Raw genomic sequence first — 16,975 nt, forward strand, 5'->3', positions numbered from 1 at the left:
CAATGTACCTAATTTAGAGAAAACATTATAGCAAAAAGTTTGAGTTGTCCTTCGAATGAATGATGAAACGAACGAAGCCTAGATTAGTAACTTACCAAGCAAGTGGCCTTAATGAAGATCCCTCCTCGGTTCCAGGAAAAAAATGGATCCCCATTTTTAGTGGGGGTGGGAATGCATAGGAGCACTCATCTTTAACTCTTTCATAATCTTACATATATACTACTATCATGACCAAACATAACAAATACTATTACTCTAATCAACAATTAGTAACTTACCAAGAAAGTGGCCTTAATGACAGTATCAGCATCATGCTCATGCTCAAACATCCAAAAACCATCACCCTCCATAATAGAAAGCATGACATGTATAAAATCTTACTCTCCAACTACTACAACTCCTCCAATTCTTCTCCTCCTATGCTCCTCAACACAGAATCCAGCTCCTTCGCCGTCTCTTCATCTCCCCAACATGCCCTCTCGCCCAATCCACCAACCACCCCACTACCGGGACAAAGTCAGACGCCATGAACATCCCCACAAACCAGAAAAACCTCCTCAACGCCTTCCGACAACCCCCGACTCCTCGTACCGTTCTATTCGTCGTCAAGTCCCCGAACCTCTCCTTCATCTCCACCAAATTATTACCATACAACTCTCCAATGAACCGGTTGATTTCCTCCTCCATCACGTGGCTCAGCGAGTCGAGCCGGTGGGCTCGAGAGGAGCTCAACGGCGGCTAGCTTCCTCACGCGGCGCCAGTGCGGCCCGTACGGATCCATGCCGATCATGGCGTGGTCGTAGCCCATGAGCTTGACGGCCAACGAGCGCGGTTGTGTTGAGAAAGCCTTGTCGTTTTTGGTGAAGCACTCTTTGGCGACTTCCCAGTTCCTGACCACGAGGGCTTCGTGGACTTCGAGGCGGACGGAGAAGGACGGGCCGTAGGTGTCGGCCATGGACCCGAGGGTTTTGTGGAGGAGGTTGGTTGAGCCTGTTAGGAGGTGAAGGTGGCCTATCAATGGACCATGAATTAGGTGGTTGTGGTGGTGACCTTTTGTTGTTGTTCTTGTTGTTTGCTTTGGCTGTTGTGTAAACGAATAGAACCAAGAATGTTATTGATATGATAATGGCAAGAAGTAGAAAGAAGAAGAAGAAGAAGAAACGCATTTCAGTCTTAGCAAGAAAGAAGTTTGGTTGAAGAAGTTTTATTGGAGAATTAATTTGTAGTTTTAGTTTTACCTTGTTGCAAACTTGCAGTGCGAAAGATATTTTTGGTATTTGTGTTTCAGGACTTACTTTATTTGGACACAATCATTTGTAACTACGCTAGCACACAAGATTTGGACGCAATCGTTATATATAGGCCTTTCTTTAATCAACTTAAAAGTTGAAAGTCGACACGTATTTTGAGGTTGAAATTGTTTCATTGCTTCAGTATTGGTATATAACTAACTACCGTTTTGATCTTCAATGATTTTCATTTCATTACTCTAATTAATCCTTCATACCCCTTCTGAGGTGGAATTTTTTGTTGGTTTTCTACGAGCAGTTGTGAAAGTAATTACTTCAGAAATCTTAGATGCAATCATGAGTATATACCAATCACTGATGATGGTGGCACGACCTACGAGGTTCTCTCTCCTGTTGAGAAATCGATTTCCATTGTTCACGCTACAATTATGCCTCTTATTAACTTGTTAAATATGATTTAGGTTGATGTAAACTCTGTAGATATAGTTAATAAAAGCATGAGTTAAGTTAAGATCTTTTCGTTCCACCTGGAGTCCTAATAAATTGATAAGTGTTCATTAGACCTGGATATGAGAACATCACTACTCTCCTTTTTATTCAGCAACAAAAAAAATTATTCATATACACAGACACGAATGCATTAAAGGAGTAGTGAGGCATACCCCGCACTGGATTTTTTTTTTCAAATTTCTATTTTCTATATAGTATTTGTTTGTTTTTTTCAATTTGCCCCCACTCAGATTTTTATTTTTTCACTTTTAACCCATAACCATCATAAAATGTATTTTTTATTTCTCTCACAATCTCTTCGTGAATCTCTCTTTTTATCATTACATATTTTACTCACCTAAATTTTGTTCTATACACAAATTTTGTTGAAAGTTTGTGTAGTTGTCCTTCAAAACTTTTGGCTTAACAACTAGTAGTTACATAAACTTATTCTTTATTGATTAAATGTTATAGATATTACTACGATTATGCACAATAAGAAAATATAATGTTTTGAGAATTGCTGGCTATATTCACGTATAATTTTCTTTTTATTTTATTCTTGTTGGACCCGGTAGATTCGGTGAGTACGACATGTACAAGGTATACACGTGCAAGTACCGAATTCGATGGTGTCGATGCTGATGCGGACAAAACATGCGACATTCACAGAGGACCTTGTACGGTAGGACCTCCAACGAAGAAGATGGGATCAATTAGCTGAAGAAATAAGATTCTACGGCCTACTTTGCTGCAAAGTTGCTGAGGCACTCTTGACTATGCGCATGGAAAAATGTTGAACTCAATCATGGAGATCGTATGGACGAAGTATGGTGGGAAGAGTAACCGAACGGTTGATGGAGATTTGGCTTAAAGAGTGTGGATAAGGCTGTTTCAGAGAAGGAATGCTTCGAGGACAAGCATGAGTTGCCTCCGGAGCGGCTGTCTGACTCGTAAAGTGCAGATAAAGCTATTTTAGAGGAAGAATACAAGCACAGGTTGCCTCCGGAGCTATTGTTTGACTCGCAAAGTGCGGATAAGGCTGTTTCAAATGAGGAATACTCTGAGGACAAGCACAGGTTGCCTCTGGTGCAGCTGTCTCACTTGCAAAGTGCAGATAACGTTGTTTTAGAGGAGTGCTCGGAGAACAAACACAGATTGCCTCCGAGAATGTGTATCAGTAGATGAGGTTCATGGTTTTTTGGAAGTGTGCTCCCGGACGGCGGAGTCCAGCCACGGATGCGGATTTTCATACCTCCGAAAAAACCTCAGAAACTTCAAATGTAACATGTAGGCGAGTTTGGATAGATCAAATGAAGTGTTTTGAGACTTTTTGAGTGAAATTTCTATGAAGGACTTCAAATTCGAAGAGCATAACTCTCAGAGGGATGAACTCAAGTTGTAATCTCTCAGAAAGAATGTGTGTCAAATAGGGTCTCAAAAGTGTAATGTCTGTCTTCTGAAATGAACAAGCTAAGCGGTATTTATAGGAGAAGGTTTGGGAGTCTTGGGTGGTTACTCTGGAGCCGTACAGTCACGCCTTACTAGAGGCATGTATGAACCATTTCCCTCCAGAGTGTTGGGAATAGTGTCCTAGAAGCATGAGATGTAATAGGATATTTATTATTTAATTAATAAAATAGTTTATTCATCATTTTATGTGCATATATTTATGAATATTTTATGAATATCAAATGAAAATTCCGTGATTATTTATGTAACGTTAAACATAGTATATAAGTGTTATATACGAGAGGATAATGTTTAAGGATAATAATCAAAAACATTGTTCATAATGAATTTAATTAAAGTTCGGAATCTTTAATTAAAACATTATTAATACATGTCATTCCCATTTAGAATGGAAAGGTGCTATCTGCACTGTTAATATGGTAAGATATTGAATGAGTGTATTTCGCATAATGAGATTGTGTGGAACAGGGACACAGACACAATATGAATTTCTAATAATTTCCGTTAAGCATAGAAATTCTAATTGAGTCTGCCGATGGTCATATATAGAATGATCTTAATTGTGAGTTCTTAACAAACTCGTATTTATGGATTTGTGTCTTTTGATTTACTCGGTACGGATTCTGAGACCCTAAATCTTATTCCTTGTATTTTGGAGACATGATGAAATAGGTAGCCGGGAATGTTATTATACGAGACGGAATTCATTCCTTCTTGGGAAAGAAGTAGATAAATAATTCTCTTTTGTATTGATTCGGTACTTAGATTAGTTAGAGCGCTCTGGTTCATGAATGTGTTTTATGAATCACTATCCATTAGAGAATCAATAGTACTCAATGATGAAGATATAATTAGAGAGGTTAACGGATTCTACCTAACTCTAATTATGAATTATTTATGGAGGATTGATCTATATGTAATGACTATATCAAATGGACACTTCGCAGTTTAGAAGTAATTAATGTCTATAATTTTGAGAGTTCAATTCCAAGTTTATAGTGGAATAACTATTGGAATTAATAGAATTAATTAATTAAATAAAGTGTTTAATTAATTATTAATTTTATTGGAGCTCGGGATTATAGGTCCATAAGTCCCCGCGTCGTCCTTGTAATTTTACCAGACACAAAGGATAAAATGGAAATTTTAGAATTATGGAATTCTAAAAATTAAATACTCAAAAAATAATTAATTAAGAATTAATTATTATTTAAATAATGTGATTATTTAAATTTGAATTTGAATCATGAACATAATTTAAATTTATCCTTTTAAACTTATTTGATAAGTTGTTCAATTTAGAATTCAAATTAATTTAAGTTTGACTTAAATTCGAATTTGAATTTGAATTAAAATTGGACTACAGGATAAAGGATCATTTTCTCTTCCTTCCCTATCTGCAATTGGCACCACACACAGGGATAGGAATCCCTAGCATGGCCGGCCACAAGAGAAGGATAGAGGAGAATTTTTTGTTCAAAATTCAAACAGGAGAGAGAGATTTGTTTCCTTCTAGAAGTTGGACTTCTACTCTATAAATAAGGGATGATGAAAAATTGCGCGGGATGAATTTTTTTAACCTAGACTTTAAGGGGCTGGCCGAAATTCCCTATAGCAAGAGAAGGAAAATTTTTCTCCCAAAAAAAAAAATTTCACATCGTGCATGCGTTGGTGTTTGTGGAAATTCGAGTGTTTTTTAAATCTGTTTTGTCTCTCGTGTGCCCACACACACGTCTACGTGGAATCAAGGAATTGACGTGGAAGACTTTGGTTTTCTAAACACAAAGCTTAGAGCAAGGACTGTTCGAGGTCAAAGAATTCAAGTTATCATCCGAGTCGGCCTCCATGTATTTTTCCTGATTGAGTTCTGAATAAATGAATTAATTAGATTAATTTATTCGTGCATAAATTAATATAATCTATATAATATCTCAAAAGTTTTATGAAAATTTTTGTTATACTTGATCCGCCTCCCTGCCACGCTTCCGCATCCGAATTCGATTCGGTTACCAACACAGAGCACCTGCACCAGGTGACTTTCCTCTTTGACAAACAAATTGGCCAAAAATGGTTGTATTTGGAGACCAAATCCAGCATTCTTGCTGACATTGGACCTTCCCCAGGTCTGGAGATCCTGAAGTGTTTGACTAAATCTAGTGCTCCGGGGATGCTTCTATTCTCGAAGGTCTGAACACACGTTAGACAAGCTTCAGAGCGTTTTGGCCAAATAGTCGTCATTGAAGCACCTGACATATTCAATCTCCATAGAGCACAGGAAGAACCTTCAGACACAGGGGAGTCTCTCGAAGCATAAGAGGCATCTTCGGTCACAGAGAAATCTCTTGGAGCATGAGAAGTATCTCTGTCGGGGCATCTACAGTGATGCCTCCGTGGTGGCTTCCACAGTGACGCTTTCAGAGCAACAACTATCACGGAGATAAATTCTTGCCAATTCCGAAGGAAGCTACTTCAAGGTAAGAAAACTTCTCATCTGGCGTCGGAAAGGAAGATTCCACAACTTAAATTCTGGACTTTTGAGTTTCCAAATGCTGAGAAAAGGGTTTCTAAGACTCCCAAAGGACAAACAAAGGATTTTGGGGTTGGATTCTCCATTACCCATTCATTCCTTAGCCCAAGTATTTTAAAACCCCCTAAGCAGGACTTAAAATCGTATCGGACTAAGAAACAAATGAGCATGTTTGATTACCCATGGCCCACCAACTCACGGCCCACATAATTTTCTCGAGCGTGGCTTGGGTCCACGAATCGAGTCCAATCTCATCACGGGACAGAATCATCTCATCACGGGACAGAATCATTAGGCCTAGACCCTTGTATGGGTCTGATACAACAAAAACGGCCATCAACAACTCTTAGTTGAAAAGATCATTATTTTCTTAACAAAAAGGTCTTTATTTCAAATAGGTACAATTAAAATAAAAACTTTAAGCCTGCTGAAAAAAATGATAATACAAAATTATTTTTAGATAAAAGTTTGTGTAGTTGAAGAGTAAATATGCTTGAAACCAGGTTTGATTTTAAAAAATTCTTATGTCATAATTTTGTTTTCTCAATTTTTTAAGCGTAGAATTCAAGTATTTATTAATGCCTCATTGAAACAGATTTCTAGCTTCATCACTGTGTATACACCTATATGCAGGAGTGCTCCACTGAGCAAATTTTCTTTCAGGTTCTATATAAAGTAACAAGTCCAATTGACTAATTAGCTTGCAAAAATAAACACTTGTATTACAAGTTCTAGAAGATAGATTCAGATGCTTCATCTACATTTGTTGCAGAAATTAACTTAAGATTCCTATGATGTGGCCAAGCATTTGGTGGGGGTTTTTTTTTTTTTTTTTGGATAGAAATTAAAGTATTCCACTTTGTAGTCTTGGGATTTGAGGATATATACACCTGTTTCGCAGCCTTATATAGAGGGGGGGGGGGGGGGGGGGGGGGGGGAGCCTATTTGTGTTTTCTATTGGAAGCGAAAAAAAATCATTGTCCATGTAAAGTCATAATGAGTAAATTAAATTCCATGATGGGCTAGGTTCTATGAGCTAGACTACTAACCATAATGGAGAATCCAATATCATGATTGTTTGAATCAATTGATTAAAACTGTTAGAATTGAAGGAAAAATGAAAACAAAAATTTACTAAGGATATGTATTTTTAACAGGGAATTTTGTTTCTTCTACAAGTATCAATTCCTCACCCAAGTTAGAGCTTCATCTAAAATTGCAGCTTTCCAAATGAAATTGCAACTTTTTTACATGTAATCCAACTTCTTAGAAATGAAATTGGAAACCCAATTAACGAGCTATTTTCATAGATTTCCTCAACACTGAGAAGCATAACCAAGCAAAAACAATTAAGCACAATATTAACCAGTAATGTCTACATCAATTGTAGAATCATATATATATATATATATATAGAGAGAGAGAGAGAGAGAATTAAACTTTAGAAAGCAAAAACAAAAAAGAAAAAAAAATGGCAGTAAAAAAAAGTATCTGAAAATTCAGGCCTCAGACTCCTCCACAAAGGCTTCAATCCGCAGGAGAACAAAGCCGACCGCAACACCAACTAGCACAAGGCCATTCATGATAGCAGCAATCCTGAAAATCTCCTCAGCAGCATTACAACTAGAAGACAAAGCACCACCACCACCAGTTTTGGCCGTAGGAGCTCTCAAGGAGCTCACAATCTTGGCAAACGACTGCTCAGTGCAGACAGGAAGGCCCAGAGAAACGACACTGTTGTTTGCTTTAAGCCCTGCAAAGGAATTCATTCCTGTCAAGTAATGCACTTTCCTTGTGTTCACCTTTCTAGTTCTGGGGGTAGCCACAGTTGTGACTGTGGAGAGTGTGGCTGAGGCACTTGCCATGTTATTATTTTCCTGTGGCTATTTGGTTTCCCTGAAAGTGAGAGAAAATTTAGTCAGAAAAACAGAAAGCCCAGTTGGTGAAAAGTTAAGAAGATGATGAGAGATCTTGGGTGTTTTTGAGTTGTTACCTTTCTCTTTGTGGTGGTGTTTTGAGTTGGGGTTTATCTTTGTTGAATGTATAAAGATGACAAGTGTGGTGGATAAGGTAGGAGAAGGATGGTTGGTTCAGATACAGAATCAGAAGTAGATTAGATTGGCCTTAATTTATTTTTTCTTTTTTTTTGTGGGTTTTTTAGTTCTTGCCATATGGAAAAGTAAAGACCCCAAAGGAATGTCAATAAAGCTTGGCCACTCATTTGAGTTGAGTAAGGTGGAGAGATCCAAGTTGGCTTTTAATTTGTTTATTGACCATTCTCAATCTTTGTTTTTCAGGCAATGTGTTTAGGCTTTCTGTTCAAGTTGCTTTATCAGTCCAAAAGGATGCTTTTTCAGTCCTGGTTTGTTGATGGCCCGTGCTATGATGCCCAATATAGGCCCAAGATCCATTATCAAATGTTTTGTCATAGCATGCAAGCTCATGTGTGTGTAAGATTTTGGGTAAGATATGCTTATGGTTCGAGAGAATGGCCAGCATCACTCTCTGTAACTTTTTATATTTACAATTTGACATATGAGTTTTATTATTTTAATTTTTATTTAAATAATAACATATTATGTTAGTGGAGTTCATATGTCAAATAATAAATACAGAGAGTGATAAAATGAGTGATACTAACATTTTTCTCTAGTCCGATACTCTACATCTCAGATAAAAGATATGCATGGCTAATGGGTTGTGCAATGTTGAATTTAATGCAACATGTGCAAGAGTAAGGACGTTTTTCCCCCCTATAACTTGTGCTTATGGTTCGGTATATACCTCAAATAAAAGAGTATGCATGGTTAAGAGATCTCCAATGTAACATTATAATTGATGTGCCGATTACAAATTTAATATTTGAGTGTAAAAAACACTCTCTAATGCAATGTTATTTATTGTGTCAAATTTTTCATAAAATATACTTTGTGGTAAATTTCTCACCAAGTATAACATATGAGAAATTTGACATTTGATTGCTATTGGTTGAAATGTTTACTTTTTTCATGTAATCATTGCAACTTTTACTTTTTCTAATTATTTAAAACATAAGTTTACTTTTATAACTTTCAAAGCTTAATAATTATGGAAAAAAATAGATTTAGTATTTTAAATAGCATTATGCTTTGGAGTAAAAATGAAAATAACACACCATATTATACTTTTTGATGATAAATTAAATATTAGTATTTATATTGAAGATGGTCTAACAGAATATTCAATGCTTAAATTGTGGTGGAGTGAAAATTGAGTCGGTCTTTCAAGTATAATTGTGTCATATTCTTTAAGATTTACAATTTTTTTTTATTTTTTTAATGATAAAGATTCAATAATCTTATGTTTTATGATCACCATAGGCCATAGCAATAAAGATTGATATTATCATACGGACAGTATTTAATTGCACCAACTCCAAAAATCTGTATAAAAGAGTTTTAGAATTTTTCCCCTATTACAAAATTATAATAGCATGCACGATTTGATAAAGTAATTGTTCATTAAATTTTGGAGAATTTTTATGGTGTCCGGAGAAGCATTTCTAACACCGTATTGGGTAATGATAACTTGTGCATTTTACATTAAAATTAGTGAATTTTGAACGTTAAAGTTATAGAAGTTATAATAAATTTGTGAGTTTTAAAAGAAATGCAATATATTACGATATAATTGCAAACTTTAGATATTATCATTGTAAAAATTATGATAAACTTGTGGATCGATGCGGGTGCAATAAAGAACATAGAACAACTCTAAGGGCCCGTTAGTTCGCTGATTCGAGTTTTTAATTCGAGTTGAGATGTGATTTTATATGAGAGCTTTTTACTTTAGTAAAAAAGTTAGATGTAACTGTTTTTTAGAGCATTTTACTATAACAAAACTCGAATCGGTGAAATGATCGTGACTTAAATTTTTCACAAGCAAAAGCAGCATCCAATAGAAGAAACACAAAATAAATAAAAATAAAAATAAAAAGGAGAGAGAGAGGGGAGTAAAAGAAGATCAACTAAGGCCAAAAAGAAAGAAACAGAAAATAATTAATTCAAAACCTAAAAGAAAAGGAAGGACTAATAGTAAGCATGGGAGGGTCCACTACAGAATTTTTAAGGCAAAAACACAGCTCAAAAGAATCAACCTTCCAAGACAGACAAAGACACCCAGAAGGCCCTTTTCTTCTATCTTTTTCCTACCCTCATTTTCTCTCTCTTCTTTTCTTAAGATGAAATGTGAAACCTTGATCTAGAATACTGAGTCTATGACCCAACCACTTTCCTTATATTTCCCATCCATTATTAAAAGTGAGAGAGAGAGAGAGAGAGAGATATATATATATATATATATAACATATATATCAGTGAAGGAATCAAGGAAAAACTATTGATATGGATTAAACAACGAAAAGAAGAACCGTCCTACAATGAATATCACATCAACCTGAGTCAGCTAACTTGGTAACGTCTGTTTCTATTCTTTCTTCGTAATCTTTGAGTTTCTTAGCAACCAAACAAAAGAATCTTTGTGCCTAAAACTTTTGCAGGAGCAGTTTTATTCTGATCAAGTCATTCTGACTTGGACATGATCTAGTTAGGACATCAAATTCAAAAGGTCCTTGACTCGCCTGCCCTTTTGACATTTGCCATTTTTGCGCTCATTATCACTCTGTTTTGCACCGGCACTGTAATTTTAATCAAATTTAAGTTAAAAAACATATTTTATTATTAAAAAAATGTTTATAATAAAAATAATATGTATAGATACATAATGCCATAGATCTCCCACCCAATCAAGCGAGAGAAGAGAGGAATGTAATTAGGATCAATCATATTAGTCCAGTTTGATATAAACTAGATTGCACAATCTATTTACAACCCTAATGAAGATGAACAAAAATTTGTATTAAAAACACTAGACTCAAAAAAAAAATATAATAAAATAAAAATAAATAAAAAACCAAAACAAAAAGGAAAAAGGAAAAGGCTACTATGAAGTCATTCTGACAGAGTATATTGAGTACTAAACAACAGCATCAATATCCCAGATTGACAAATCAGATCACTACCTAAAGGAACATGCATTGTTTGATTTACGGTTTTTTGGACATCTGAAATTACCAACCATTAATTTCTAATTAGTTTACTATGGCTGACAGTGTGACTGTGCTGTGGTGGTTGGTTTATGAGTCCCCCATCTTCAAGAACACGAAAAACTGTAACTTTAAGCACGATTTCCCTCGTCTTGAGCATCTCAAAGACACAAACATCTCCTTCCCCCAAGTTGTTCTCCAATGTAAACTCATACCAACCTTGGCTCAATTTAGCTCTACCTCCTCTATAGAGGCATCGGACAGGCCATTGTCGCCCGTCAGAGGTCTGAAGTTTGATGAATCCAGAAACTCCACTTAAGTTCTTTTCAGCAAAGCAGGACGGCAAGTACTGCGTACCAAAAAAAAAAAAAAAAAAAAAAAAAAGAGGAATATTTAAGCTAAAGCATGTAACATCACAAGTTTATGACGCTATGCGCAGCACTGCATATTGAAACGACTCACCATTATACAACCCCTGTATAGATAAGAAGGGCGCAGAACGACCCGACAGAAAGGATTAATAGGCTCAAATGTTTTTGCTGTATTGATAGCCCTTTCCCTTTCTTCAGCTGTCACGGTCCTCTTTCTGGCAGAAGCACTTTCATAAAATCTAAAACGCATATCTCCGTCTTCTTCGTGCTTGATGGAAGAATCCTGCCCATCTGCATTTCCGTAGAAATAATATGATATAAAACTCAATTTCAAGGATAACATAGAATGAAATATTAGTCGAGTTTAAAGAGCTTACTAGGATCAAGCTTCCGCTTCTTCCTCCCAACTTTCTTAGTTTTTCGAAATTCTTCTTCTGAACCATGCAATTTGACTTCATCTGCAACCTTCTTACGCTCCATGACATTAAACTGAACACCTATATCACGAGTCAATTGGTTTTCTGCTTGGTAATTACCAGCACCCTTCGCTGGATGCAAATTCCCTTCATTGCCCCAATTTACGCAGTTAAGTTTAGAGCCATTGAACAAATTCTGTAGTGATGGAGGATTGAAAACCTTGCCTGATGTCAGTTGCTCTGCACGCTCACCGAAAAGCTTATTTTTAAGTGGACCAGAAGCCATGCGCTGAGTTGGAAAACTTGAGATTGCATCCAAATCATCATCTTCCATTTCTTCAAATATTTGATATCTGCTGCCATAAATAGCTTGGGGACTACAGAGAGCATTAGATTGATAGTTGATCTCAGAGGTGCTCAAATTAAATATATAAACATGGAATGTTGAATTCCCTTCATATCTGAATATCAAGAAGTACCCAGCACGGATCGCATAACGCTCAACAAAATCCTGCCAACCATCGTGAAACCAAATTTTGTTATCAGCTTTCTTCAATCCTACACGCCAAACATGACCATCGGGGACATTGATTGTAGCAACGGTTGACAGCTCATCCCTAAATTTCTTGACAAAATTTTCCGGGATCCTCTGCAATTACATAAATCAAGTAAGGCTCCTTTGCTGGAATCAAATGCTTATGACATGAAATCTAATCATTAAGGCCGCAAGACTTATATGCCCTGTAGAAATAACTTTGCATAAGCCGCGCGGATAATGCACTCTTGACAAGCCTTACCACGGCAATAGTATCCAAAAAATAAACTAAGATCTGGGAGCCAATGCCTTAACAACCAAAAGTTGCACCAAAGAATGACAACAATGAGTATAACCAGTGTCTCCACATATCCCATGAAGAAGAACAAAAACTATTCAAGAAAGAGGAAGATGAAAACAAAAAATACATAGAAGTATAAGATCACATTCAAATGTGTAAATATATCCATGGCCAGATGGCCCCATAATATATTAAGATGATAGCAGTTTCAGCTTAAGAAAATATGCTAAGGTGTTAGAAACAAAACTAGTAAATTTCAATTTTACTTATTAATAGTGAGATAAAGTAACATGCTTATAATATGGCCTGGAAAACGATGATTAAAATTCTCAAGTGCTGCGTACAATTACTATACATAATTTTAAAACCACAAAATCGCAACCATAATCTTCTAATTCACATTATACGTTCTTTATAATAGGAGCTTTCTCAGTGAGATGCAGAAGACCAACTTTTACCTCTACATATTGCAAGTGAATTCGTAAACATGCATTTTTCTTATAACTTGTTGCTTTATAAAACCCACGACAATAAATCAGATGCAGCAATGGATGATGCACATTTTGCAAGGATACAGATGATACTCATACCATAGAATTATTATTTTAAAATTACATAAATACAAATCTATAACCTCTATGTTTAACCATATAATTCTTACTCAAGAGTCAAGACAACTCTTTCTCACATAACAAGATTTTCCTAGAAAATGAAATGAAAATAAAAGAGATCAATGAGAAACTGCTTCAACTCTGTCTCTTTCAAACAAATATCAAACATAAACCACCAATAAAAGATTCTCCAGGAAAAAAAAAATGCATAAGCAATGACTGTCTCATTGCAAAGATAAAGACATGTAAATCGCTTGGCCAAGCCCTTAGTCTCAGATGAAACACACTACATCCGCCATGGAAAAAATCAAACCTTAGAATTTTGCAGATGAATACAATTGAACAGGAAGAAGCACACATCATTTTGAAGAAGAATTAGGCTCCTAATATCCTTTCTTGCTATTCAACATTCTCGCCTTAGAAAGTAGCTAGAGAATTGCACTAGATAAAATCATAAAAGTAAATTAAGCTTGTAAAATCCCATCATAAATATACTTATTTTCTGAGAATTAATAAAAAAAAGGTAAAAACTTGTAACGCAAAACCAGATTATCCACTGTGAAGAAGCTCATTTCAATATATCACAGGGTTCAAATAACCATAATAAATTCTAGAGAAAAATAAAAGACAAGTTTATCTCTTGTTTGCTGCCTATAACTAAAAACAGCAGACACGACTTCTTTCGAACAAAGACTATTTACTTCAAATCCAATTCCTAGTCAAAACCAATTCTCCTCAATTATTAATCTTCATGGAAATTCTTATTATAAAGGGAGAAAAAAAAAAATCCATCGTCTAAAATCAGTGTCACAAGCCCTAATCTTTTACAAATGCACTTTCACGTTTCCATTTCTGAATGTCAAAAACTAAAACTTGCCTATTTCCAAGCACAGATTTTTATGCTCAACTTAAAGATCTTACTATTCTAAACCTCAAGAAAACAACGCCAAACACATAAATTTCAGTTTCGTCATCCTTATCTCCTACCCAGATTTCTGCAAAACCAGGCAGAACTCCGGTTCGCAAAATCCTATAATACAGTCTATTGAAGCCAAACAAAATCAAAATAACTCAACAACCCCTTTTCAATTTTCGTTACCTTTACCTAATCTATAACCAGAAACGAATTTTAGGATCTCTCTATTCAAACGTATGGAAAATCATCTTCAGTGGGTATGGAAAATCAAAACCCAAAATAAAAATATTCAAAAGAAAATTTCAAAAAAAAAAATGGAAGAAAACACAGAAAAGGTTACGGAAAAAAAAATGTAAAAAAAAAAAAAAAAAGCGATTAAATGAAAACCCATTAAAACCAACAAGTAGAACAAGAAAGATAAAGAGGGTACCAGCTGTTTCGCGTGGATTGTCGACGAGAGAACCAGCTTGTGAAAATAAGGGCGTGGCATTACGATTACGTTTTTTTCTTTTGTTTTTTTTTGTTTTTTGTTTGTTTTTTCTTTTGTGGGGTTGTGTTTGTCGAAGCCCAGAAATGAAAAACGAAAGAGGGATTTTTCAGATGAAAAGCTTGGGATCAGTCATGGAAATTGGAAAGGAGAGTGTAGTTTCAGATCTAAGTTTTGCCCTTTCCTTCTTCCTCTTCTTCCGGTTTTCTCTTCTTCACTGGCTTTGCACTTTGCAGAGTCAAACCACGGTTTCCCCTCGTTTCTCTTTGGAAATCCTTTTTTTTTTTTTTTCCTTTTCTTTTCTTTTCTTTTCTTTTCCTTTCTTTTGTTGTTAATTTTTTTAAAGAAAGAGAGTACCAACTCAACCCCAACTTGACCTAAAAGTAGAACGAGTCGCGGGTGGGTCCTTGTCAACTCGCCCGAGTCCACTCTTTTTAACTCGGTTCTCTACACTTTACCATTTACTGGTATACTACCATTGTGATTTATTTTTTTTTTTGTATTACTACCATTGTGATTTGTATGGGAATTGTATGTGATTTTTCTCTGATATTTTCTTGGGGTGGAGGAAGTTATAGGGTTATCATAATGTTTTACATTTTTTTTAATGTGTTAAGTTATTTCTTTAATATAATAGAGGATCAAATGTGCACTCTTATCATATTGTTTAACCTAATAGTGATTATTTAGAGTTAATTTTTATATAATACTAAAAATTAAAAATAGCTTATCCGGGATCTGTAGTATATTGAAGTTTTTTAAAACTTTTAAGTAGTAAATAGCATAATTTTAATTGTTAAGTAAATAGTAGATTTTTAAAATTTTAATTTTGTGTTTCTCATTTTATCTTTGTAGTTTATAATCGGTTAGGGCCCGTTTAGTTCGCTGATTCGAGTTTTTAATTCGAGTTAAGATGTGATGTTATGTGAGAGCTTTTTATTGCAGTAAAAAAGTTAGATGTAACTGTTTCTGAGAGCTTTTTACTGTAGTAAAACTCGAATTCTAAACTCGAATCGGCGAAGTAAACGGGGTCTTATTTTCATTTTTTCTCTTTTTGGGTTTTCTCTCTCCTCTCATTCTAATCTCATGACATCTCTCTCTCTCTCTCCTCTTTCTCTACTCGCTCGATCTCTATCTTTTGTGTTCTACCACCACCGGAACTCATGAGTCACGCCAACGCCAGAGAAGGGATTGATGCTCCTTGCGCGAAGTTATCGGATCTGGTCAAACCAAAACATTGCCAAGATTGAGGATGGCTGTGGAGTTCAAACTCGTGACAAGCAGATCTAACGGTTGTGGATCTCCATCACGGCACGGATCTTCGTGCGTTTGCCATTGTCGAAGAGGACGACGGATTTGCGACAAGCTTTTTTTTTTTTTTTTTTGTTGGAAGATAGAGAAGGGAGGACAAATCTAGTTAAGTAAAAGGGTATGCTAGGTATTTTAATGATGTTAAAAATATGATTTAAACTAATCTATTGTTTTCTAAACTTGTTTTTAACGTGTGTTATTAATTTTTATTACGTCCTCTCAAAATTGCTATTTCTTTCGTTCTCCCTATTTTATTTATAGTTTATGTTAAACTTTTGTGTCATTATCATGTTGGTAAGTCGAATTTGGTCCTATCCTTTTCGTTTAGTTGGTGATCCCAAAATTTGTTTGATAAACGATGGAGTTTAACGGGATGACATTACTAATCTTTTTTTCAAGAGTAAAAAAAGTTACTACAAGATACTGTTGTGACTACAAAAGTTATTATAGAATGCACAACAGTGATTTATAATATTTATTATCACTCTTGTAATCATTTCCATGAATTTTTTTTTTTTGAAAAATTAAGCAAATTGCCTTTTTTGCCATTTTTTTTAATAAATGATTGAACTTTTTATTTTTTACATAAATAGTTAAACTTTTTTTTTAGGAAAATGATCTTTCTACCGTAGTTAATCAGTGATAACTTAATTTATTTTCAGGTCTCGTTCGTTTCGCTGATTCGAGTTTAGAATTCGAGTTTTGCTACAATAAAAAACTCTCACAAACAGTCACATCTAACTTTTTTGCTACAGTAAAAAGCTCTCACATAAAATCACATCTCAACTCGAATTCTAAACTCGAATCAGCGAAACGAACGAGACAATTTATCAACAGTTTGTAACTATTTAACTAATAATTTATTAATTGAAATTGATTAGTTACCAACTAGCATTGGTTAATCACTAACTAATATAAATTAATATAAATTATCAAGTTAATGATTAACCGTCAAGTTAATCAAATAATGAGCTAAACTTAATAATAAAAAAATCATTTTCCTAGTTTTGCAAAATTTAGTTCATTTACTAGAAAAACCTGAAAACCGTTTATTTACGCCCAAATCCCGTTTTCTCTTTTTCTGCATTATATAGAAATTAAACCTTATATGTTCTTTTAAATAATTAATTCACCCTTGTGTGTTAACTTTGAAGCATTACCCCTTTTTGCACCTCAAAAGCATTATGATATATATATATATATAT

The 16,975-nt window shown here is 35.0% G+C and overlaps 2 protein-coding genes and 1 pseudogene across 4 annotated transcripts; all 3 read right to left on the reverse strand.

The window, feature by feature from the left end:
• Positions 1–517: 517 nt before the first annotated feature.
• On the reverse strand, positions 518–1,187 carry LOC21409633 (annotated as a pseudogene).
• A 5,830-nt stretch (positions 1,188–7,017) lies between these two features.
• On the reverse strand, positions 7,018–7,941 carry LOC21409634. Its single transcript, XM_010097963.2, has 2 exons — positions 7,733–7,941; positions 7,018–7,635 (listed from the first exon to the last, which is right to left on the reverse strand). The coding sequence occupies exon 2, from the start codon at positions 7,602–7,604 to the stop codon at positions 7,239–7,241; it is 366 nt and encodes a 121-aa protein (XP_010096265.1). The 5' UTR covers positions 7,605–7,635; positions 7,733–7,941; the 3' UTR covers positions 7,018–7,238.
• A 2,714-nt stretch (positions 7,942–10,655) lies between these two features.
• LOC21409635 (B3 domain-containing transcription factor VRN1) lies at positions 10,656–14,782 on the reverse strand. Of its 3 annotated transcripts, none has more exons than XM_024165501.1 (5): positions 14,403–14,782; positions 11,835–12,258; positions 11,571–11,756; positions 11,285–11,484; positions 10,656–11,171 (listed from the first exon to the last, which is right to left on the reverse strand). In XM_024165501.1, exons 1-5 carry the CDS (start codon positions 14,460–14,462, stop codon positions 10,857–10,859), a joined length of 1,185 nt encoding a protein of 394 aa, XP_024021269.1. In that variant the 5' UTR covers positions 14,463–14,782; the 3' UTR covers positions 10,656–10,856. The 3 variants fall into 3 exon arrangements, with proteins under 3 accessions (XP_024021269.1, XP_024021268.1, XP_024021270.1); XM_024165502.1 differs by having other exon boundaries at positions 10,657–11,171; positions 11,571–11,690; XM_024165500.1 differs by having other exon boundaries at positions 11,571–12,258.
• Positions 14,783–16,975: the final 2,193 nt, after the last annotated feature.

This window comes from Morus notabilis, unplaced genomic scaffold (genome assembly GCF_000414095.1).
Source record: "Morus notabilis unplaced genomic scaffold, ASM41409v2 Scaffold115, whole genome shotgun sequence".
In the NCBI taxonomy this organism is placed as follows: domain Eukaryota; kingdom Viridiplantae; phylum Streptophyta; class Magnoliopsida; order Rosales; family Moraceae; genus Morus; species Morus notabilis.